The 25,359-nt window shown below is 39.0% G+C and overlaps 1 protein-coding gene and 1 long non-coding RNA gene across 16 annotated transcripts in view; one reads left to right on the top strand and one right to left on the bottom strand.

Moving 5' to 3' along the window:
• LOC106078637 (synaptotagmin-like protein 4) overlaps window positions 1–25,359 on the top strand; it is a 69,187-nt gene that overhangs the window by 38,054 nt on the left and 5,774 nt on the right. For 7 of the 15 annotated variants that reach the window (XM_056033381.1, XM_056033379.1, XM_056033380.1 and 4 more), the window contains 5 exons: window positions 11,321–11,446; window positions 11,783–11,815; window positions 16,329–18,143; window positions 20,158–20,351; window positions 22,995–23,081. In XM_056033381.1, the coding sequence (XP_055889356.1) occupies window positions 11,321–11,446; window positions 11,783–11,815; window positions 16,329–18,143; window positions 20,158–20,351; window positions 22,995–23,081 (2,255 nt within the window). Of the gene's footprint in view, window positions 1–1,616; window positions 1,740–11,320; window positions 11,447–11,782; window positions 11,816–14,640; window positions 15,586–16,328; window positions 18,144–20,157; window positions 20,352–22,994; window positions 23,082–25,359 lie in introns of all 15 variants that reach the window. The other 8 variants (XM_056033390.1, XM_056033389.1, XM_056033385.1 and 5 more) reach the window with 7 other exon arrangements.
• Window positions 12,494–24,004, bottom strand: LOC129926898 (uncharacterized). Its single transcript, XR_008778595.1, has 3 exons — window positions 23,409–24,004; window positions 21,674–21,761; window positions 12,494–13,684 (listed from the first exon to the last, which is right to left on the bottom strand). It is a non-coding gene; the product is annotated as an uncharacterized LOC129926898 (long non-coding RNA).

The following is a 25,359-nucleotide window of genomic DNA, read 5'->3' as shown; positions in this document are numbered from 1 at the left end:
TTCAATGACATTCTTTGATGTTGTCTTCCCATCGCTTTCTTTGTCCGCCTTTGTTTTTCTTTTTCCTGGTACTGTTCCCTGAAGGAAGATCTTTGAAAGCTCCGAGACATCGTGATATGGCCATGCATTTTTAGTTAGCGTTTTTGTTTTTTTACAGTGGCCATCAGATCATCGTGGGGCCATATTGCCATTGTGACCCTGTTCCGATTTTATATTCTTGATTTTTTTATAACAAATTTGTAAAACTCTTTTATTGTGTTGTTTTTTTGTTTTTTGGTCACTATTAGGTCTGTGGATGTAAAGCTGTAAAGCGCTTGGCTTCAGTGTCCACCCAGCTCTAATGGGTACCTGACATTAGTCGGGGAAAAGTAAAAGCGGTTGGTTGTTGTGCTGGCCGTATGACACCCTCGTGAACCGTGGGCCACAGAAACAGATGAACTTTACATCTTCTGCCCTATAGACCGCAAGGTCTGAAAGGGGCAACTTTATTTTACTTTTATATAGGTCTGTAGGAAAACTTTTCGTTTTTTATAACACCTTTATGAAAAAGAGGGGGGGCGTCTTATTAAATTGTGTCTGTCAAAGGTCAAAGTTTTAGGTCACGTCTGCTCCTTTCTTAGCAGTGAGACGACTGCTCAGAGACTTGGCGTGATGGAGACAGCGATCGCTGGGTGTCGTCTGCGTGGGATGGCACTATTCTGGAAAGTTATTTCTGGAGTGCGTCTTCTACTCATAAAGTTCGGACGTTCCTTCAAAGATGGAGAGCTATTGAAGATCTACGCGTATCCATTTAGTTGATCAAGTCCTACATGTTAATTAGAGATTTCATTTCTGATTGCTTTTCCTGGCTGATTTTAGTCAAACCCGTTCCGTGCTGTAATGGCAGTATGGAATCGAATTGACTTTATGAACGATACTGGCGAGGACAGAGCTGTTTCTTGTTGTTTTTTTTTTCTTTACATGCATTAAGTAATCGTAGTTGTAAGACAAGCTGGCGGTATCGATACCAGACCTTGTGGCTGTGACCAACAACACATCTTGGCTCAAGTGACGTCATCTTTAAAAAAAATTATTTGTGGGGGCGTTTTTTTAATTATTATTATAAAAGTCTGACGTAAGGGGGAGGGGGAGGAGGGGGTTGGTCGGTGATACGAGAAGAATCTTCGATTTTAAGTTTTGACTCATAAATTTCGGTTGGGGGGGGGACCATTTATAGATGCACGTGACCTTGTTGTGATTTACTTGAGGAGTTGAAAAAGAGGTGCAGGTTGTGAGTGAACGAGCATCAGTAAGTGGGGGGGGGAGAAGTGTAACTACTATAAGTGTCGATTAGCAAGTAGGGGGAGTGTGAGTGAGCGACGATTGGAAAGGAGGGGGAGTGTGAGTGAATGACGATTAGAGAGGAGGGAGGGAGGGACATTGGGAGTGACAAGCAGCTGTGACAACATTATTGATTATCTTTCTTCTTCTTCTGTACTTATGCACATATTGGTTTCCGTTTTTATTTTTTTTTTGTTGTTGTTTAATAACTTACATCCCCCCCCCAACACAAACACATACACACGTGTAGGCATGATCTAATTTGTTGTGTGTCCACTTGGTCCACATCGCTGCAGTCAAGTCAGGAGCCTGCCACCTCCAGTGGTCCAGTCGTTAGTGTTCGTGTGCGTGTGCGCTGTACTTCTACCTCGGATGTTGTGTCACTGGCAGGCTAATGTGGGCGCTCATTTGTTGTCAAGGTAAGATCTCCACTGTGTAACTACCTAGACCGCGTCTCACAGTGGCCAGCTCATTTGTTGTCAAACTGTGTCACTAAGAATATACACATAAAATATATATGCAAACCTTTTGTTGTAACAGTTAAAGAAAGTTTGCTTTGCTGTCAGCTATACGTGATGAATGAATATAGATTACATATAGATAATGAAATGCCGTGCACATTGGTTGTCAAACTATGTTATTAAGGAAATATACATAAAATATATATGCCAACCTTTTGGCTTCTAAGAGCCACTGCCTGACCGCAACAGTCAAAGAAATTCGCTTTGCAGTCAGCTATACATAATGAAGGAATATAGATTACATATAGATACTTTAATAGATAGTCATATGTGCATTAGTCTGAGCTATATCTGGATACCAAGTTTGGAGAATTCCAGATTTTTGTTAATGATAGGTAGAACAAATGTGTAAAATAATAATACAATAATAATAATATAGATGTGAGATAAAGAAGCAAACTAGGCCAATGAAATGAAATAAAAACTTGAAAAGCTGCCAACTCTTTAGTTTTCATGCCAGATTTATTTTGTGTCATTTTGAAAGCTTATATCGAAATGTTTAGTTCGGGAAAAAAACATAAAAAAATACTGTTTTTAAAATAATGGGTTTAATTTAAATTTAATAGTATGCATGTATGGATGAAACAGATAACCTATAAATCATCTGCCCTACAAACCGTAAGGTCTGAAAGGGGAACTTTACTACTTTTCACTATGTATGGATCACTGTTGTAGTCCTATATGTTGAGTCTAGTAGGCCTATCTATTGTCCAAAGAGTCTGGCGTGGTGCCGAGTGTACCATTGTGAACACCAGAACGTGTGATAACATTGTATATGATTGTCTATATGTTCTGCTCTATATGGCTCTATTGCAGTTTCTTGGAAGCTTAAGCAAAGTTTAGAATACATTTTCTCAACCTACAATCGGGAGTTTGGTTTATACCCAGAAAAGTTTTGGCAGAGGTTACTCGAGAGAACAAGAAATACGTATTCAATTGTTTTAAAATAGGATCATGTTTAACTTGATCATTCCTAGGTCTCATTGTGTGCAAGTTTTTAATCGAGTCTGTGTATAAATAACGAAGAACTTTCATTCTAGTTGGCAGCTCATAGACTCGTGACTTATCAGTAATCTTCCCGTTTCGAGAAATTGTGGTAGTTGTCCCATGATTCGGCCATGACCCGGTACACATCTCCTGCGTGTAATTAACTTCACATTATTCGCTACTGCTAATTTAAAGGCATGAGTGAACTAAAGCAAGTACTCAAAAATTTTTCTTTGATCACGGATACTTTCAACGATTTCTGATAAAGAACTTTCCATTCAAATTAATACCTAAAGGCGATTCGATACGTAATGTCTTTACCAAGACTGACACGATACTTGACTAGCATTTCTCAAGGCGATTCGATACCAGTACTTGAATATCTTTACACTTAGCAATTCTACCCTAACTACCACACATTCCGAATACGTTATGTTGAATTTATGCGAAGATGGCTGTGGCTGACAAGTGATAACTTTGCGTTGAATAGTCCATTACATTTCGGAGCGGGATTGAACCTAATACTCCTTGGTTAGCAGAAGTTGTAAGATATTGTCTTAAATTCGGAAGATCAATGAGGAGTGCAGTATCCAGTTGTGACCTGCATATTTTGTCGCACATGATGCAGACAAAACCGTTGTCCACAGCGGGTCTATTTTAATTCTCTTTTCGTCTTTTGCGACAGTCTTCGGCTAGGGATTTCTTTATTTGAGTTACTTTGCCTGTCTGATTCTCTTTCTCTCCCTCTCCCCCCCCCCCCGACCTCTCTGTTTTATAACCACAAACTCCGCCCATTAGGATCGTTTCTAATCTTTTTTTTTTCCTTTAGCACATTAATTTAGAGTACTTCACATAGGTCTTGTTGAGGCTGAACGGTGCCTATGAATTTTAAGTACATCCTCTAAGCGGTGATCCACTGCCTAAATGATCCATTTTTGCAATTAAGAATGCTGGAAATTGATTGGCTGCCTGGGATTCCAAAAAAAAACAACACAAACTCTCCTGACCCTTTAACTTCAACGGCGGGACCCTATAGCTGCCTCTCAATGAGGTCTCTGTTGCCACTATGCACATAGCCTCAACATTTTTAAGTCCCCGCATGTTCTGAGAGGTGCTGATCTCATTTGCTTTGATGGACATGCTGCATTGTGGGACACACTGGTGAAGCCGTTATCTGAATTTCCTGCATAGTAAATACGGAATGAAAGCAGTGTCCATGTCGTAGGAAGTCCAGTCTGATTCTAAATGACTTGATTGAACAAGACTAAAGACTGTTACATACTGAACGTCCTATAGGAACAGTCAACATTCGCCAAAGTTTAGTTTCGCACACTTTTCCTAAGCTTCCAAATCAACCCTAGACGTGTGCAAGTCTTTCTCGCATGTTGTCATTTAGACGCTCTAGGTTCGTCTATTTCCTTCTGTCTTAGTTGTTTCAAGTTTCCCGTTGAAAGCGCTTTGGTCTGTCTCCTTGCATGCGCGGCGTTCCAGTACCACCTCATCGTGGTCGCCGCGTGAACACTCCGCTCTCTGGGAGTGGCCAAGGGTACTGGTTGCTTGCCGCTGATGAATGAGCAGCCGGCAAGTGTAAAAGGAACTCAAAGGGGTTATGTCCAGCCCCCCCCCTGTGGGGCCCCGGGGCAACGGTTAGTAAGAGACCACGGGTTCTCCGAAAAGCGGATAGCGCTGGACACCAACTCGAGGGTTGGTCGGGCTCTCCTGGGGCTTGGCTGATTCGCGGGTCTCTCTTTGGGCAAAGACTGGACTGACTGGCGCGGCCTTAGCGGGCTGCGTCGGACGGACCGGTTGGCGTCCACGAGCTAGGCTCTATCTAGCCCGTCCCCTGTGAGGTAGTAGAGGAACGCGCTTCCCAATAAGCAGTTTCGATACTGGGGATATCGAACAATCCTTACACAACCACTCCTCCAGTAGGTGAGCTCTTGCCATACGGAGGTGGTGACCAGTGGTGCGGACTTCCCGCACCCAAAGATTTCGGACCCTCTTGCAGGCCCTGCGTACACTACTTTCTAATCGGCAATAACTAAGGCCGCCAACGGTCTTCGACTTCTATACAAACATGAATAACACACGTCAAACCAGAAAACCCGGGTACGAGCAGACCCAAACAGGCTCCGTCGCGCGGGTAGCGGGCGGCAGGCCCGACAACGAAAAATCCTCTACTACTCGCCCCGTGGTTCCGATCCGGCGGAACCTGTCGAACCACGAAAAATCAGCGAAGGTTCCCCTTCCCAGGACAAAGCCCTCTTCCCAGGCTACACTGCATTCGTTCTTCCCTCGGAAGAACGGTAGCCAAGGTGTGGCTAGCCAACCACACCAACCTGGTGATCATGTCCCGCACCAGGCCCAACCAACCATTACCACCCAAAAGGCCCAACCAAACACGACCAACGAAGTGAGGACCATCGGTCCTCCAAATCACCAACCATTACAACGGTCTGTCGCTACCAGTCCTAAAACCTTAGGGAGCGATAGACTTAGCCAGATAAAAGTACTTCAGCTCAATATCTGTGGTCTAGTACCTAAGATATTAGAGCTCACGAAACTCCTCCATGAGAGGGCAATAGATATCGCACTATTGCAGGAGACTCTTGTAGGCAAGAAACGAAGTAGCCACATCAGCGGCTATACGGCTTATAAATGTAAGTGCGATGAGTGCCGTGGAATAATCACATATGTAAGAAACGGCATGATAGTTTCTCAAAATCCTGGCCCTCAAAGCGGGCGTACCGACGCCATCTCGCTAGATATTTTCATAGCTGGAAGAAAACTCACGGTAATCAACTGTTATAACCCGCCTAAACATGAACTTGCCATTAACCTCGGCAATAAGAACATCTTAACTAAAACTCTATTAGCTGGGGACTTAAATGCGAAATCTCCTGCATGGGGCTATGACGCAACCGACTCCTCGGGCCAAAAAGTCCATGAAATCCTAAACACTACAAACCTATTCTGCTTGCAGAACAAACATAGCCCGCCAACTCTCCTACACACTGGCAACGGGTCTCTCTCGAGACCTGACTTAACACTAATCTCTGCTGATCTTGAGGGGAAAACCATAATTAAAGTGCTTGAGGATATCGGAAGCGATCATAAACCCATAGAAATTACTATTGCCCTCTCAGAGGCCAGGGGTGTAGCCACTAAACGGCCCAAGAAATGGAGCTACACTAAGGCTGACTGGCCAGCATACGGGGCGGCTGTCGACTCCGCCCTGTCGAGTATCGCGATGGAGGAAGGGACAGTCGACACAAAATACGGCGAAATCACTGCAGCGATTTTGGGTGCGGCTAGGAAGCATATCCCGCGGACCTATCCCGGCATAAGGCATAGACCCGCCTGGTCCCGAGAATTAGATCGAATAGTCAGGGCCAGGAAACGGGCGAGGCGCAGAGCACAAAAAAAGGGGACTCCCGAATGCCGCAGGGAGTTTAACGCATTATGCCGGAAGGCCAGCGAGGTGGCCCAACGTGTACGGGCGGACCACTGGAGGGATGCCTGTGCCGGGATGGATCTTCGGGATACTTCCAAAGCCTGGCGTCTTCTTCGTAATCTTGAGGCCAAAGATTCGGCGCGTACAGCCACCCCATTATTGTCACCCAGTGGGGATCGAGTGGCAAAAGATCAAAAAATGGCCGACTTGCTTAACAAATATTTCGCTTCTATAAGCAAGTCCGAAAAGAAGTCTGCCACGTCTATAGCCCTCAACAAGGAGCGTAAGAGACTCGAGAGGGAGTCGGATGGGTTGGAAGACCTGGACACGTGCAACGCGCCCTTCTGCCGTGCTGAGCTGGACAGAGCGATAGCTAAGTGCAAAAACAGAAAGGCTCCGGGGCCAGACAAGGTTACTCCCGAGATGGTAAAACACCTCGGGGGTATTGCGAAAGACAAACTCCTTGAGTTTGCGAATCGGACCTGGGTAGAGTCCAGACTACCCAGGGCCTGGCGCTGTGCTACCATTGTTCCAATACTAAAAAAGGGCAAAGACGCGACTAACGTGGAGTCCTACAGACCCATATCCCTGACCTCCACTATCGGTAAGATAGTAGAACGGATGGTCAGCGAGCGACTCGTGTGGAGCTTTGAGAGTGCCGGTATCCTAGCGCCAGAGCAGGCTGGCTTTAGGGCAGGCTTGAGCCCGATCGACCAGGTCACGATTTTCATGCAGGAGGTGGCCGACGGGTTCCAGAGGTCCGAGAGCACATACGCAGTGTTTATTGACCTAAAACAGGCATATGACCGGGTGTGGAAGCAAGGCCTCTATCTTAAACTTAGAGCCATGGGCGTACGCGGGCGGACCTACAACTGGATAAAACAGTTCCTAACGGAGAGGAAAACACGAACACAGTTCCAGTACTCTCTAAGTGGGGAAAACACCCCTATAAGAGGGTTACCCCAGGGATCCGCCCTCTCATGTATCCTTTTCATGGCCTATCTTAATGATTTGCCCAGCTCACTCCGGTGTCGCAAACTGCTATATGCTGACGATATTGTCCTCTGGTCAACCGGGAAGAAAGCTGACCAACTTCAGGCAGCATTACAAGCCGACCTCCAAACCATCTCCTCGTATTGTTCAAAATGGCAGATTCAGATAAACGTTGCCAAAACGACCTGGAGCCTGTTCAGCCTGGGAATCGACATTCTTGGGGCCCCATTCGAGCTCCAACTCGGTGGGCTGCGACTCCAACGTGAAAACACGCCAAAATATCTAGGAGTCACACTAGATAGGAAGCTCTCAATGCACTTGCACATCCAGGATGTTGAACGAAAGGCCTCGGAGAAGTTGGGGTTACTCAGAAAGCTAGCCAGTACCAAGTGGGGCGCCCGAGCTGACACGCTCCGCACACTGTATACAGGGGCTGTCAGGTCCCAAATTGAGTACAGCCTGCCCGTGCAGGTGTACGCAAGCAAGACAGCCCTCGAATCACTCGACCGTGTACAGGCCCAGGCTCTCCGATTCATTTGCGGCACCTATAGAACGAGCCCAACCTCCGCTGCAGAAATTATGTCCAACGTGGCTCCTCTCAGCCTGAGGAGAGAGCGCGCCGTGCTAACTGCCCTGGAACGCTACAAAAGGGGCGAACCAGGGCTCCCGACCCACACTTTAGTCAGTCATTGGAGAGAAAAACATAGGATTAAACGGACCTCATTTATGCACTGCGCAACAAATTTGAGTGCACAAGCTGGCCTGTCCACTGACCGGGTCCCAATTAGACGGATAAGCACGTGCCCGCCCTGGAGGAGACAGCCCATCCCTCCCATAAATTTCACTATACATGGGTTGGAGGGGGCCACAAAAAGACACACACACCCGGACCTACTTCGAAAAATGGCATTGGAAACACTAAAGACCTACCCGGCCGATGCCATATACTGTTACACAGACGGGTCGGTCATGAAGGACCCCGTAAGAGCTGGGTATGGGGCCTATATCTGTTACCCAGACCTGGACCCTGAAAAGCTATCAGGCACATTCGGCCTCGCCGCATGTAGCTTTGATGCTGAATTAACGGCGATTACGAATACCCTAAAACACGTGCTCCAAAAACTGCGCGAAAAGATAACCGTTGCGACTACCGTTGTAATGGTTACCGATTCCCAGTCCTGCCTCCAAGCCATGGCTGGCTTCGGGGGAAAGTCCAAATTGGTGGAAGAGGCATTAGGCGCCGCAAATAACATCCGCCTGCTTATTGGAGCTGTCATCGTTATGCAGTGGGTGCCCTCGCACTGCGGCGTGAGGGGCAATGCCGTGGCTGATGCTCTAGCACGAGAAGGAGCGCTGGCCGTGCCCGCTTTCGAATCGCCAAGTACGTTCCAACAGGCTACGACAATAATACGAGAGTGGGTACATGAAAAGTGGTTGAAATCCTGGGATGACTCCAACACTGCCAGGGGAGTCTGGCAGCACATGCGCCGCCCAAATCGAGAGGACCCGTGGTGGAGGCTAAAAAGGTCGGAACAAACAACAATAGCGCAGTGGCGTACGGGACACTGCCCCATAGGTGCGTACTTCGCCCGGTTCCGGCCAAATTTTGATGCCCGTTGCCGACACTGTGGGGAATCAGAAGAGACGGTGGCGCACGTCTTGCAAGAGTGTCCGCAGCTCCGCGAGCTGCGGGAGGACGTATCTAGTGGTTTACTAAATTTGTATGGAAGCTACGAGGCACTACGCCAAACAGCAGAGTTCCTTACCAGGGCACTACGGGAGACCTAGGTCTCCCTGCCTTGACACCAATTGGAGTTCATCTCAGGTCTCCTTGCATGCGTTAACATTGCATGTCTACATCGCTCGCTTCTGTTGACGAGTTCTTCTTCTCCTTCTGGCCAGCTTTTTGCCGCTAAGCTGTAGGCAGCAAACCATTTGTTATGGCTATTTATGACGTCATTCATGAGGGAGTTTTAAAATGGACGTCAAGTGGATTACAACATTTGTCACAGCTCTTCCCCGATAGTCCTTTTTTTTTTAAGTTGTATTTTTGTCTTTAGGCCAAACAAATGCTCATAGTGACCAACACACACATCGATTTCCGACTTCATGACTCAGACTTATTATTTATAGATATATTTTATTTCCTGTTGTTTAAGTGGATAAATTATGTATGGCTCATTCAGCCAAGCTTGTCGGCTCATTCCGTTTACACTCTAACAATTTGTTGTTTAGCTTAATCCCCAAGTTGTTAGTGAGCCGTGTGTAAATCAATGTAAATAGATCACGCAGACTCGTAAACACGCGCACACACGTATTGAGCTAGCCACATACACAGACATTGTGATGTCATGAAGCCGTGGGAGGCAGCAATGACGTCAGGAGTCGAGTTTCGATATAGAATTGAATTACTTGTTATATTGCGTTGAACCGGCGATACATTAGCGCACTGCGCACGTGTTGCTGTAGTGTGTAGTCCGAGATGTTTAAAATGTTTCGGCAATCTTCTGCCGTGTAGGCCAGCATTTGAAGTTTGCCTTGCGCGTCGATGTCACGATGGTCCCGAGTTTGAAACGTGATCGTCGTCATTGCCCCTATCATCCTGCAGGAGGTTTAGGCTGGGGTGTTGTCCTATCCATCTTTATGACTGTAGTTAGGAAGTTTTATATCAAACTAATTACAGCGGTGGCAGAAACAATTTAAGTCGAACTAAAAATATTAAAAGCCATTTACGTCTCAAAATCGCTAGTGACGTTGTACTGAACAGTCTGGGGGAGCCACTTTTGACCAACGCAGGAGTTCTGGCCCAAGCTGATGTCTGAAAACGTCTTTTTTTTTTCTTTGCAATATCTTCGAAGGCTATTATTTGGTTTCCTCACCTCGCATTATCAATGCTCCATTTCTTTCGCGTTAAATTACTGTCCAAGCTTTTAAAAAGTTGCTTGTTTATTTAACTCTCTTATGTTGGAAACCTGGTTACTTCTCATCAGTTCTGCTTGACTTTAGTGATTTAGTTTATATTCAATATCGTTGATCAAGTTTGGGTTAAAGCCATTTGGAAATAAATATTGTACAGGAGGGAAAAAAAGCATAAGGATGTTCAAGGTCCCAAGGTTCAACTGTAGATCTCTACAATGTTTAGCCTTTTATTGGAGGTTTTCATGGTTAGCGAAACAAGGTCAAGGACTCTGAATGGAATATCACTGTTGCCAACTAATTGCAAAAATAATTGAGCAATAAATTTAATCTCCTTGATTAGTGCTGGTTAGTTGGACCATAAAGCCATAGAGTTTATTCCACAGACCTACATATATTATATCTAGACTGGACATGGAGATCTTTTAATAAACACTCTCATCTCTTAATTATTATTTTGCCATTTTTAATATATATAGGCCTACATAATCCAGAAAGATCTAGGTAATTAATCCTCTGTTGACTGTTCATCTGTTGACTCTTCCTCTTTCTGAGTGATGAACTGCAGGGGGATCAATAAATTCATTTAAGTTCAAAATAAGATTTGGCTGTAGAATGGGTGTCTTAAAATATCTATGTTTCTTTCTGAATACTCTGTGTCTTAATACTCTATGAGTCTGAATACTATGTGTCTTATTAGGCCTAGACCATGCCCTGTGTCTGAATGGTATGTGTCATAGTATATCTAGGGAAGGGTTGTCGTGAGGCTAAGTATGCTTGAATTAAGCTTGGCTAGGCTACCTATTAAGGGGGCTCAAGGTTTGACACCCAACTCAAGCAGAGTTGTGCTTACTGAGCTGCCTAAAGGCAGCACGGAAAACCTTCTCCCAGATACCCCCTTCCCCCCACTTGTCCACAAATGATATTGGACCATAGCGCTCTGAGCATGCTATAAGCATGAAAGTAGCGCTATATAAAAGCTGTATTATTATTATGTCTGTGACTTAATATGTTTATGTTTATCTCTGAAGGCTTTGTGTTTAAACATAGATATGTTTGTGTCCAAATGATATGTGCCTGAATATGTCTGTCAGTCTGTGCTATGTCAAAGTCTATTGTTGACCTTCAGGACAGATCAGGAAAGAGTACGAAGATGTGGACCAGGTTACTTACATCCAGCGGCCAGCCATTATCAAAGAAGTGGACTCCGACTCTCGGACATCCAAAAACTCAATGTCCAGCAATGAGCAACTAGGTATTGACCATTAGACTGAATGCTTCACATTTATTTAGCATCTTTTTATTTACATAAAGCACTTAGTGAATGTGTCGACTTGTTTTTAGGATTAAATAAATGGTCTAGTTAATCATAGCTGTGATTAGTGACCAGATACAGTAGTTTACATTTTATTTTTAATATATAATTATTTTTTATTTTTATTATTTTTATTTTTTTTTCTACATTTGACTTTTAATCCTGATAATGTGAATTTTATTTTCGGTATTTAACAATTTGTTGTAGAAAATATTTTTTCCCTGCACATTTTTTACAATTGTTGTTATTTGAACCCATCACATTTTGTTTGACTAGATTCTAGAAAAGGAAAATCACTTCCAGCTTCAAGTAAATACATGTTTTAGTCTGATTTTTTTTGTTATTGGGGTTAAAGCTGTTGCCAGTGTGGACTCGCTATATAGACCACAAGCTTTTCTCTCTTATTTATTACGCACCTTCCTTGTAGTTTGGTCTCATTGATTGGTGCATCTTGATTTGTTAATGTAGTTTGTTTGTTTTTTTATCTTCTTTTGTAGAATTCACAATTTTTCTGGCACAAGTTTTTAATGTACACGTTGATGTTGTGGCCTGCTCACATTTTTTTTTTTCTCTTAAAATTTTATGCTCTTTTTTTGTGTGTGTGTGTATGACAAGTTTTATTTTAATTATTTTTTAAATGTATACGTAAAATTATAAAACTTTTTTTAAAACAATAATACTTCCCTCCTCCCCACCTCCCCCTCCCCCAATCTAATTTTTTTTCTAAACCACAAAAAAGAAATGCTGTAGTGAATTTTTTTTTGTTTCGTGGTCAAAATTTATACTTAAAACTTAATCTTATTTTTTAATGTTTTGTGCAGTCTTACAATTTTGTTACCGAAAGAGTTCACCCCATAATTCTATTTTATTAGTTCATACTAACATTGTGGAAAATTGCATAATTTATTTTTTTTAAAATTAGCCTTTAAAATGAAAAACTGGGATTCAAAATTTTAATGTTCGTATTATTTATCAAGTATATTTATAAATTGATACACAAGGAAAGAAACAGAGTTGACTAACTCTTCTTTAGGAAGTCAAAGTATTTGCATTGACTCCAGTTCCGTCAGACATTGCTGTATTCCAATCTTGACATAGCAATCTTTAATACCTATCAAAAGTCTTTTCATATCTATATATCTTCAACTCTTTTTTTCCTCTGCAGATTTCTATTTCCTTTACCTCACATTGTCTGTGTAGTCTGGTACAGTGGACGAATTTATTGTAGAATCTAAATTGATATTAACAGGAAATGGAGAGAAATAATATGCTAGGAATTGATCAAACTAGATATGATCTAACAAATAAAATGTAAAATTATAGCATTTGTTATATATGAGATATTTATCAAAATAAATGGGATCTAAAAATTGAAATGCAAGACAATAGTGGAAGTAGCATGCAGTATGGATTCTTACACATGCTCCTTCTTCCCTAGTGCCATTAGAGCATGGAAGAAGGTGTTGCCTGAATCAGCCGGGAAAACCAATGACTTAACAGAGCTTAAGTCTCTGATTCACACATATCTAGATATAACACATGAATACACTTAGGACATAACTATCTACTCTTTTTTGAAGAAACATCTTTAATTTATAAGACATGTGGAATTCATCAAAATAAATAAAAATAAAGGTAAAATAATAACATGTTAGAAATATTCAAATAGCAAATATGATCAAGCAAATAAAGTACTGAAACAAAATGTGCCAAGTTCTAATAGCTGAGTTGTATTTCCCAGAAGTACATTGCTATAGAAGAGATAGAAACTGGAACAGCTGTAATACTTTCCCAGACCAGGATCATCCAGGTTACAATGAAGAAAAACAAATTTGTGTTGATCCTTTGAGTTGTTCACTGTTTCACGTATTCAGTTGTAATCTTGAAATTATTTCCTTTTTTTCCTCATAATTAAAAATAAAAATACATTACACGTTGACACAGACACAATTATTTCACAGTAAAAATGTTTGTATTCAAAAAGCTCATTTTTATTCTAGTTTCAATCCAGACAAAAGAGTTCAATCTGTTTCAAAGTTTCTTCTTATCTTTTTCATTTAGTTGAGCTTTTTTTCCCACAATCCTACAGATCAAACTTTTTTTTAAAATTTAAATCCTACAGATCAAATGTTTTTAGATCCACTCTTGTCCCTACAAGTTGCTGGAACTTGGAATGAGCTGATGAAACAAAGCAAGAATATCAAGTGTTATAATCCAATCTAAAAAGTTTATAGTACAAATTGAAACAAATAAAAAAATAAAATCTAATGACAGAAATCTAAAAATATGATAGTCTGATTAACTGTATTTCACTTATCATACATTTAGAGCACTAATAGGTTTATACAAATACATCTGAACAGTGTTTGTAGTTTCTGTATTTACAGAATGTTCTAAATCTAGACAACTGCTTGTCTTGGTTTCATTGACAAAGAATGTGGATAAAATACAATGTTTCTATGATTAAATTGTCTAAAAGATTTCTGTTCTCAGCTGTATTTATTTCTTCTAATCAGAAGCTCCACAAAATAGCTGGGTGCTGAATGTTCCCTTTGTGTAGCTATAACAGTCTGACCAAGAGGTCAGGTCATGTTAATGCTTTAAAAGTGATGACAAGAATATTATTTGCTAGAAATTGTTTAGTCTGGTTGTACTCTTTCCTTAGAATAAAATAGTTGGCAGTTAATTGAAAGATTAAAACTCTAATGTTGCTTGCATGAAGGTTCCTATGCTAAGGTGGGTCCAGCCCACATGAAATCGTCACCCTCGGCACCAAGTCTAGAACTATTCCGCAGAGACAGGCTAGTGAAAGAATTTTCTAGAAATGAAACATTTGCCTACCTCCGTTTGGCAACTCAGCAAGCGAGAAGTGAGCACAAACTGCCTGGTGCACAAGCCTGTGCACTAACCATTCTCTTGAAACACTCTCCTCATGTTGTCCTTTGTTTTACCTTCTTGTCACTAGCCTACATAATTGGTGATGGAATGGCCTCTTTTTGCTTCGGTATATCTGTTTCTTTAAGAAAATTCATTTTTTTGTTTTAAATCTCAAAGTCCAGAATGCCAATGGAGTCACATTGTCAATTTTCTTTTCTTTCTAGAGCATCACTATTTGTTTTTGGTTTTTTATTTAGGTCGAAGTTTGCGCAATAAACACTTGAGCAACAACTGTCACAGCGAACATACTTTGTATTATGATGATGTTAAAGCTATGAACCCGAGGCTGTCCAGACTCAACAATGAGGACAGTCTCTCTGTCTCTTCACTTTGCTCTGACTACAGCCAGAACCCTAAGTACAGGTCTCTTAGGAAATCTTCAAATACAAGCGAGCTAGAACTGTTTAGGAAGAAGGGAGAGAGATATTCTTTAAGAAGGAAGAAAGCCTATTCCACAGAGGAGCCTCCAACGGGTTCATTGATCTCAGACCAAGGCTCAGAAACTGTTAATAAATCAAAAACTGAAAAGCCTGTCAAGTCCTCCATTCCTCACTGGCATGAAACTCTCAAGAAGCAAAAGGCTGTTCTGGCAACTGCTCGGCAGCTGAGGTCTCAAAAGTCTTTAGTGGCATCGAAAACTCCTGAAGTAAATGTAGAAGTAAATTCAGAGAATGACATGTTTCCTCTGGTGAAGCCCAAAATAGCAAAAACTAGTGAGGCAGAGAACATAGGACAGTATCTTTCACCCAATCTTTCTAAAGAAGATTACAGTTCTTCCATGGAATCTATATCAATGTATGTGAAAGCAGCGCAAGTTAGTAAGCCAAACACAGAGGGTAACGTAACAACCCATCTGCAGTCAAGTACAAATCCATCCTCTCAATCTGTGAGCATTTCAAAAGCTGCGACAGTGATGACATCAACTCCAAAAGCTAAAAAGAATGCCACACAACTCAGCCTTGACATTCCCACCTTGAAGCTGACCTGCCCAGTAGAAGATGACACCATCACTGATGATATATTTAAGACTGAAAGAAAAGTAGGCTTCTACCGAAGTGTCAGTGTTGGCACTTCCAATCAGCACTTTAAAAAAACTGGCTTAACTCTCACATTTCTTAAGAGGGGATGGAGCCGAAGTAAAGGTATCCTCACCCGCCCTGCTTCATCCTTATAGAAATATCAAAATTACTTGATGACATCATAATGCTAAATTTAGCCTGTGCGTTACTTTACAGCACCTTTTTACCTTCCATACTTCCCAGCAGCACCTATGTATATAACTTTTATATTCCTCAGCTAGTTCAGAGACTTGTGCACACTTAATATTGTCTTATTAGTTTGTACTAGCTAGATAGCAGCTTTTAGTTCTAGTGTCAAAACAGTAGTGTCACTACTTTCTTTCAACAGCAAAAATACAGCTAGAGTAGTAGAGTTAGTCTAACAAAGTTACTGTTACAGTAATAGCTTGATCTCAGATACTTGTTCCCATGAAAAATATTTCTAGTTCTCACCCAATCAGTCTCCTCATTGATGTCCTGTCTGCCTTTGTTGCTGCTTTTAACATTTTTATGAGCCTGCACTACTTGATTGACACACATAGAACTAATGTTTAGCTACAAAAATTTACCTTTTGTAGGCTGGAAAATATGAGTACATTTAAGTCATAATGATTCCTTTGTTTTTACATATTTCACCATAAATAATAGGTCTAAATCTTTTTTTTTTAGTTGTTTTTTTTTCTAACCCTGAAAAAAATTTACCCTTAAAAAGACCTCATAAAGGTTAAACTAAAGTCCTCAATCATTTTTTAAAATTCCTGTCTTTATTGTGAATTTTGGGTCCCAGCTTAGATATTTTTGTTTTTCAAACCACATTTCACTTTCAGAAAAAACTGGCCACCGTAAACTTCAAGCAGCACAATCATCAGAAAATTTAGAAAAAGGTAATGATGGGAAAGGTAAGAGGTTAAAAGAAAGTGAAGACAAATCCAGCAATCGTCGTGACTCTTACACTGTGGCACAAGAAAGCCAGAGGACCCCAGTTTTGGCCTCTGCAGGTAACTCCAATAATGAGAGGTTTCGATCTTTAAGGAGGTCAAGAATTACTAAGCCAGGGCATGCAAGTAGTCTGAGTAAAACTATGGATGTACAACGCTGTGACTCGTCCTCTTCTGCTTGTATTAACTCTGCTTCTACTAGTACTAACAATGGGTCTAAGCCTGAACTAGCTCATAAAGCAGACACTGGTATAACAAAGGAGGAACCCATTCTTGAGAGACCGCCCCGAAAGGCAAGAACTTTGCCTACACTAAGCTCTATTCAGCAAAGTAAGAAATATATAACAGACAATGTTGATGAAAAGCTCTCTACACTATCCTATCAAAACTCTGGACCAATTGTTCAAGTGGAACAGAATGAGCCAGGCCTGAAGAAACCCCTACAGAGCAGTGACAGCTTTGAAGACATGTACAACACTAATGTAAACAGGCTGGTAGATCTGATGAATGGTGGGGAGAAAGCTTCTACAACAAGCCTAACCAAGCCAGCAAGGACCAAGAAAAGACGAGATCTTCCCCAAGCAGCTGCTGGTAAGGAACAACAATGTTTGCTTCAGAAAACTTTTTCTCTTTCTGAAGAGGTGGCAGAGAACTCAAATTATCAGAGTTTTGACGATGTAGGGTATGCTACTCAAGTTGAGCAGGTAACTGGATTATCTCAAATTAATGTTAATGGGAGTATTAAACAGAGTCAGGAAAAAATGCCCAATGGACCAGCCTTGTCTAATGTTTCAGGATCTAAAGATTTTCTTTACAACAGCCAGATGAAAACTGTAAAGTCATCCAATGTAAAAGTCATTGGTAGCTCAAAACTTCAAGAAATCAGAGACAGCTTTAAAGAATCTGTCATGAAACCTAGAACCAGCATATCACCGGAACTCATAAAAAAGCCACCTCACCACAGGATACCATCAGATGTTTCTGACAGTGTGAGTTCTACCACAGACACATCAGATCAGTTTGGAGAAGCTGACTCACTAGCTGATGAAAGTGGTGCCTGCAGCGACAGCACAATGGCAGAGCAAAATTTGGATGACAGCTTCCTTGCTGAGGATGAGAGACCATCACATTCTTCTCCAGCTGATTGCTCATCAAACCTGACAAGTTATGAAAGCTCTCAAGCAATTAGCTTTAATGTTCTGCCAGAATCTGAAAGGTCATATAGTCAGGGGGACAAGGAAGATTCCAGTGGCAGACACTCCTCACACAGCAACTCCCAGTTCCCATCCAATGGACTAACTTATGATGAGAGTCTGAAGAGACCTATAGCTCCCATTAGGAAGAGGCCAAAAAGAGTTTCTTTTAAAGAAAAATCTGGAGTGCAGCTTGAGAATGACAACATCTCACTCAAGAGTACTGAAAACAATGAAATAAATGCTGTTGCTCTCCAGACAGACACCAACAAGTGTGTGCAATCAAAGGAAACTTTGCTGACTGGTATCATACACAAATCAACATCAGGTGTTGAAGAACCCAAAAAGGCCACTCTCTTGTTTTTGGCTTACAATAGGCCGCCAATATTGCAGTCCTTTGATAACCCTGGTACATTCAGTGACATACCAGACGCCACATTTGACCTTGACGGTATCAGCGAGAATGAGAGAAACAATGAGACTGACCTGGACCTTCCTTCTGAGACCAGTGGTATGACAAACTGGCTGTGATAAGAAACAGCTACACACTGTGTGAAATGTCTTTCTTTTTGCATGCATAATATAAAGTTGGATAAGCAGTTTCTCCTGCATGCTGCCCATCTTCTTGAGACCCATCCATTGGCTTAGGATTTCTGGGTATTTTTTTCATATACTTTCTGTTTGTAACTTATCATGACAAACATTATTGACATAAAAGCTAACACTGGCTGTACAAATGTATTTTTTCAATAATATTGAGATTACATTTTTTTTTAATAATATTGAGATTACATTTTTTTTTTTTATAATATTGAGATTACATTTTTTTTTACAAACACTGGTCTACACAAAACAGTCAATTATTCCCACATCATAAATATTAGCATAACTATACATGTAAACAACACATTTTTTTTTGTGAGAAGAAAACCTAGACATCAATAAGTTAATAGTTAATCTGCGCAAAGTTGCTGTTATAACATTCATTGAATATTTTTTTAGGTTCTTTTTAGTTTTATACATTCAATAAGAGATAGTTTCAATAACAACTCACATAAAATAGTTGTGTAAATGTATTTTGAAATGAAAAATGTTTAATAGTAATAGAAACAAATTGTTAAGTAAAAAAAGAAATATATGAGTAGCGAAAGGAATTGTTAAAATAACAGAGAACTATCCCAAATGACTTTCTGTTCTTTATTTAATATTTCTATTCGTTTATCTGTACAGTTGTCTCAAAACATTTAGCCACTGCTTTAAATCTGTTCATTATCTAGGCTTCTTCAATCAACAGCAATATATATATTGTAACATTTTAAATTTGTTTTTTAATACTTGGTTGGGATTTTTTCTTTTCTACCATGTTTTTACTTTTTGTTTTCTGCAATTTACCTGCACTAAACTTCATATTGCTTTTTATTTAATGATAATTAAATGGAGTATCAATAGGATTAATTTATAAATAGCTAAACATTTTGAAGAAAGTCACATTCTGATCAACTTCACAATCTAAAAGAAAGTTAACTTGGAAAGAATGTCTTCTATCTTGATAATTCCTCTGAAATTTGAAATAATAAAATCAGTCTATTCCAAAACATTGTTTAGACTTATTTTTAAAAATTATCTCTGAGAATATGAAAGCAATGCTATTAATATAGTATAAATTGAAGTTAAATATCTTGACTTCTAGCATGACCTATATAACTGGTTAAGTTTTCCCAAAGTCATGATTGAACTAATTGTTTGGTAAAAGAAACAAAAATTGATCTACTTATGTTATTTTGAACCAAGTTTATTCCATTTAGATTTTGAGTGTTGACTGTACACTACCGGTACCTTAGATGTTTGTATAGCTAGATTACCAACCAATTTTATTGTATTTACCACAGACACTGATACAACAGATTTAAAAAAAAAAACTATTTTGTTAAATCTTTGAATAATTTCAAATATAACTTTATATTAAGATAAAGAAAGGTTATTTTATTTCTATATGTTTAGAAAAAAGGATTTTAGTTATTTTGTTATGAAGTAGTTTATATGATAGTGTCAGCTTGTTATCTAGTCCAATTAGTTTATGCTAATCAAAGACAAACCTTTTTCACTTATGCCACATTAAAGTATTGTTGAAAGACACTTTGAAATGACTGTCTTTGGACTTAGATCCTTGAGAAGCAACAAAGATTAATTTTGTGTCTCAATAGCTGTATAGAGCTTACAGTTAGTCTGATGTAGTGTTAGTGATTAGCTCTTTTTATTACTAAAGATTTACACACAAAAAACTTTTGTTTTTCAATTCATGTTTCAATTCTATTTGAATAATATTAGTTCAGAAATACAAATTTTATGAATGAAATAAATTGAAATTTTAATTAATTTAACTTTTGTTATTATTTAATCTTAAAGATTATAATGGTACTTATGTAAACCTTTAAATTGGCAATTTCAATATTTCCTGTTTGAATACAAGTCCAATGTATTGACAATGTCTAATTTTTTTTTTTATTTCTCATTGTATTGTAAAGAGTTGGTTAGAGACAATGAAAGCATAGCAAGCAGCAGCCACATCACTAGTAGTCAGGTCACCAGCAGCCATGTCACCAGCCCCACAAGTAGGACCAGCACCCCTGAGCCTCAGCGACCTCAGCATCAGGCTAGACCTGCAAGTGACCAGCAACTGGCTGTGCCCACCATTGCTGTCAGTAACTCCACCAATGAGGTAAGCTTTTATTTGTCATGTGTTCTCTGTTCCCATATTACATGTATCTAACTGAGGGTATCTGTGTGTTTATGTGTGTGCTACTGGATTGCTGCTTGAATGTGTGTGTTTATGTGTGTGCTACTGGATTGCTGCTTGAATGTTTGTGTTTGTGCATATTTGGTTGAGTAGCAAAAAGATTATGGTCCAAATTCAAGTTTATAATCAGTGGCGTAGCTAGAGTGGGGAAAGAAGGGGGAGAATTTGAAAATCCCCACTTGAGGGGGCCCCAAATGATTGTCTTTTACATTTAAAATTTTTTATTATGCAAAATGCAGGGTCCCCCAAAGAGGTCAAGCCCCCTGGGCCCCCAAACAATGGAAAATTCCTAGCTACGCCCCTGGATATAATTTAACTATGAATTTGAAAGCATACTTATGTCCACCAATCTCTAATGAGGGAAATGAATGTTTAATTTTGAGACAACTATTTATTGATGATGTTGATCTGTTTAAAATGTGAAGAAGCTGATGATGATTGCATACATTTCAGTTAGCTTCAGTTGTGTGGAAGTTGCTGATGATTGATACATATAATAGCTGAACACTACCTGACCCATACTTGTATACATTTATACCAGGATGGCTGCCTGGTCGTGTGGTATGTACTCTGGACTGTCATCCTGATGGTTCCAGGTTTGAACCCATCCCTGTCCTCTTTCAGAAGGTTTAGTTTGGTGGAATTTTCAAATCTGAATCCAAAACATGTAAAACAAACGAAATACATGGCTACTTCAATATTTAGTGTGAGAGCTTCTGTTGAGCTTTGTTAATATATCAATGAAAATGTCTGTGTTTCAGTGAGAGAGTATGTGTGACTGTCTTGTGTTTTATCAATGTGCACTATTAATTGAAGTGTGCTTGACTGTGTATTTGCTTGTTAAAGTATGTAAAAGTTTTACATCTAGAGCAGCTAATGTTCATAGAATCTTCACATTTATATAATCTTTTCATTGCACCATTTATATCAAGTCAATTAGTTCAATTTCACAACTATTTAGACATAAATAAACATGTGAGCTAGTAATTATTTAATGCCATATAATATGCATACTTCTAATAATGTTGCTTCATGAGCATCATATAAAAAGTAGTCCTACCAACATGTTTTGCACATTGGCAAAAGGAATGCTGGTTAGGTTTGTATAAAAAAGAAGTCCTTTCCTGACCAGTAAAATCTTAATATGTAAAACAAAAACGAGTAAAACCATATTAATTAAAAGGGATTGGTATCTTCAAAATATACACAGGCAAACTTAGTGGAATTTAAATTTGTTTACTTACTGTGCAGTTTCAGTTTTTGAATCCTGGTGTCCAGTCATATGTGTAATCACAAGCTTAAAGGTTTCATTGTTTTGTTTCTTTTTGGAATCTTTAAAAATGGAAACATTGAAAGTAAAACTCATCTAGAGATGTATATTAACATTTTCTGTACCATATGCAATTAATTTGTCAACTTAGGTTTGATGTGATATCCTTACATTTTCTCAGTTGATGCCTGTTATTGGCATGATGGATAAAGTGTATGTATCTAATTAAAGGGTTTAAATTAGTAAATGGCTTATCTTCTAAACCTGACTTAGGGCAGGCACTAAAAAACCACAGAAAGTTATTGTCTACAAAAATAAGGAAAAAAAACTCTCTAGTATATATTTTTATTTTGCTTTAATAAAACTTAAACTCTAAAAACGTATCAAATTTACTAGTCACTTCTACTTTGTCATTTTACTGCAATACAAGGACTGGGGGACTTTCTCAATCACAGTGTGGCCATTACATACATTACGTAAGTGTAAAGATGTAAAAAAAAAAAAAAAGGCCTGCCAATAAAACAAGCATCCAATCAATGAATGTCCAAAATTTATTTATTTGATGTGTAGTCTCTTGGAAACTCAATTCACTAATCTCATATTTTGTTGTGTAATCATTAAGCAATGTTACATTTACTGAGACTATTTTTGTTCTAGCCACTCATGTTTCCAGTAATAAGGCGTAGATGTAAATACAGTTGCAATAACAACAGGTTTCACAGCAAGGCACAACAGATTTGTTCATTCAGCTAGTAGCAATACATATTGTTCCATTGCATGATTGCCCTACCTCGGTATCTGTGTTGTTGAATAGTGCACTAAAGCAGTGCTCCTCAAACTTTGATCACCCACTGATTGTAAATATTGTTGGTCTCCAGCATTAAACAATCTGAGAAGCATTTAGCTTACTGTTTAACTGTCTTTACTTTATGACTAGATTAGTACACTTTCATTGTATTTCTGGACTTGCTCTGTGTTAGTGCATGTAGAATGTAGATGTTAAATGCATGTATTTCTTGTAAATAGTATTAGCCTAGTTCTGTTTCAATATTTGTTGAAACATAGCAAGTAATGATATACAATGTATTTTTAAACTTAGCATTTACATTTTATCTCATCAAAACATGTAACTATTAAAAGTAATTTGTTTTTTTTTAAACAAGTTGTTCTCAAGTTTGGGAACTGTTTTGTGTTAGTGGACTATTGTACTCCGTGCATTTGTAAAAGAATTGGGTTAAAAGAATGAAATGTACATAATGTTGCCGTGTTTATATCCCTGTGACCCACTTTGTCAGCAGCGAGAGCCAGCAGAAGATGATGATCTGGATGACCTATTCAGCAAACATCGGCCACAATTGTTAGGCAGCCGCAGCAGCCTAGCTGTAAGTCTGGACATGGGTCTCATGCTTCTACCCCCTTATTATTTTTTTTTATTTGACACAGTCATTGAGAAATTGTTTTCAGTCACTGACATCTGATGACATGTAGAATGTGACTTCTGTTGACACTTAGCACTAAGAGGCACATCCATCACCTTAGGACAGTTTCACTGCATAAACTAAATAAGTTATTCAACATATGCAATTAATACCTGATAAAATGTTGATACTAACAAATCTATCACTGAATGCCAAATTAGAACATTTCAAATTCACTTAATGACTAAAATAAAAGATAATGATACATATAAATATAAAATGTATACTCACCATAACAAGATAATGACAAGTCTATCAAACTAATCTAGTTTAAAACTAAATATGTTCAATTACTATTACAATCAACACACATTATCACAATTGTTTTAACTAGTCCTTTTTTTATTTTCATTTACCGCTAATAAAGTTTGGGTTCATTATTTATCTCAGCCAACATTCTTGTGCTATCTATCTGTACCCTCTGGTTACTTTATATGGTATATAATTATTTATGGTCTACAGTTTATTTTCATTCTAGCTTCTTGTAATGAATTCGAAATATAACTTTCAATAACATAAATACCTATACCAACAGATACACTATTTAATTGATGTAGTCCATATGTCCTAATGCCTCCTAGATGTTTTTGGTGATCTTGCAAACTATTGTTATAATTTAATGGTAACATATTTAATGATTTAAATTTTTTTTTATTTTTTTTTTAAATCATCATATTGACTCTATATGTATTTTTTTGTGTTAACTTAAGGATGTGTTGACCTTGTTGTGACTAATATGTTTGTGCTCTATATGTGTTACATTTGTTTATCTATAGACTGTCTGGTTACAAAATCCCTCTATTAAATTGAATTCAGTTTAATAAGATTGCCTTATATTTCAATGTAGCTTTTTTTTTTTTTTTGTTATTATTGTCTTTGAGTAGTAGTAACATAGAAACAAATAAAGACAAGTAGGTCACTATAAAGTAACTGATCTGACAGTCGCTGAAACTGACAGGAAATAAAATCTTATCATCATTTCCTGCCACTCTTTTTTTGCAAGCAATACCCAGTAGTAATATTTAAATTGAATTTTTATTTGTTTGTTATAGTGAACACCATAAGTAATAACATCCCATTGAAAAGAAAAAAAGAATACTTTGAGTAAAATCTAAATCCTTCAAAATACAACAAAAAAGTTTCTCATTAGTGGATGTGATAAAGTCTGCTTTAAATGGCTGTGTCTGCATCTTTCATAGTAGACTCAACAATTGATTGCATTTAGCTTTTGATATTAAGTCTACTTCAATTACCATAGTCACAATAAGGCTAACAAGTTTGGACACTTAAACATTTTACCCAAAATTCTAGTTTCGTTAATGACTATAAAAATAATTTTCTTTATATTTTGTTTGGATAATCATTGTTCACCATTATTGTCATCACTAGTTAAATATACATTTTTTAAAAACTTTTTGATTAAATAATGTTTTACTATCATCACATTTTGAAGAGTCATGGATAAATCTCAGTGCATGAAGCACAAGAAATCTAGAGTATCTTAGCAGCTCTTAGATAGCCATCAAACAGAAGACTCCAGGTGTACTGATATTAGAAACTCAGTAAATGTAGGCTACATTAACCTAATGTGATACAATAGAATAGAAATCTGTGTCACTGTCATTCATGAACTCAAGCATTATGTAAATGAAAGCTGTGTTTTGTCTCTTATAGTTTAACATAAGCAGCCCTGCCAACTCAGTAATAATTTATCTGCAACTGACTCCTGTTTTTTATATAAGAGAAACATAATTTTGAGACATGACTAGCCAAGAATCCATGTGGTTGTGGTGGGTGATACAAATTTGCTTATGTTTGCCTTTGAAGCATTAAGTGACTGGGGAGGGGGGGGCTGTCAACTATCTTTCAGTAACGACTCTGAAGCCAGATGTTGGTGTTATAAATAAAAAGGGGGTTCTTCTCCTTGAAACTGTCAGGTAGAGTTGAGCCTTCAGCTCTTGGAACTCTAAGTCAGCAAAAGTGAACAGAGCTCCCTCTTACTGGCCTGAAAGTGAACAGTGTACGCTGTTCTGTCTGACGGGTGGGTCAGACTCGCGGCAAGAGACCGCATACACTAAGACCCCCACCATTTTCCTTTTCTATACCAGGCTAACCGTGTGGGACACGCCATTTATGTAACAGCCCCTTGAGGAACAGCGCCTGGATTGTAACAAGGTTGTGG

Source organism: Biomphalaria glabrata, chromosome 6, assembly GCF_947242115.1.
Source record: "Biomphalaria glabrata chromosome 6, xgBioGlab47.1, whole genome shotgun sequence".
Classification (NCBI taxonomy): domain Eukaryota; kingdom Metazoa; phylum Mollusca; class Gastropoda; family Planorbidae; genus Biomphalaria; species Biomphalaria glabrata.
This window is presented reverse-complemented; position numbering and strand designations above follow the sequence as displayed.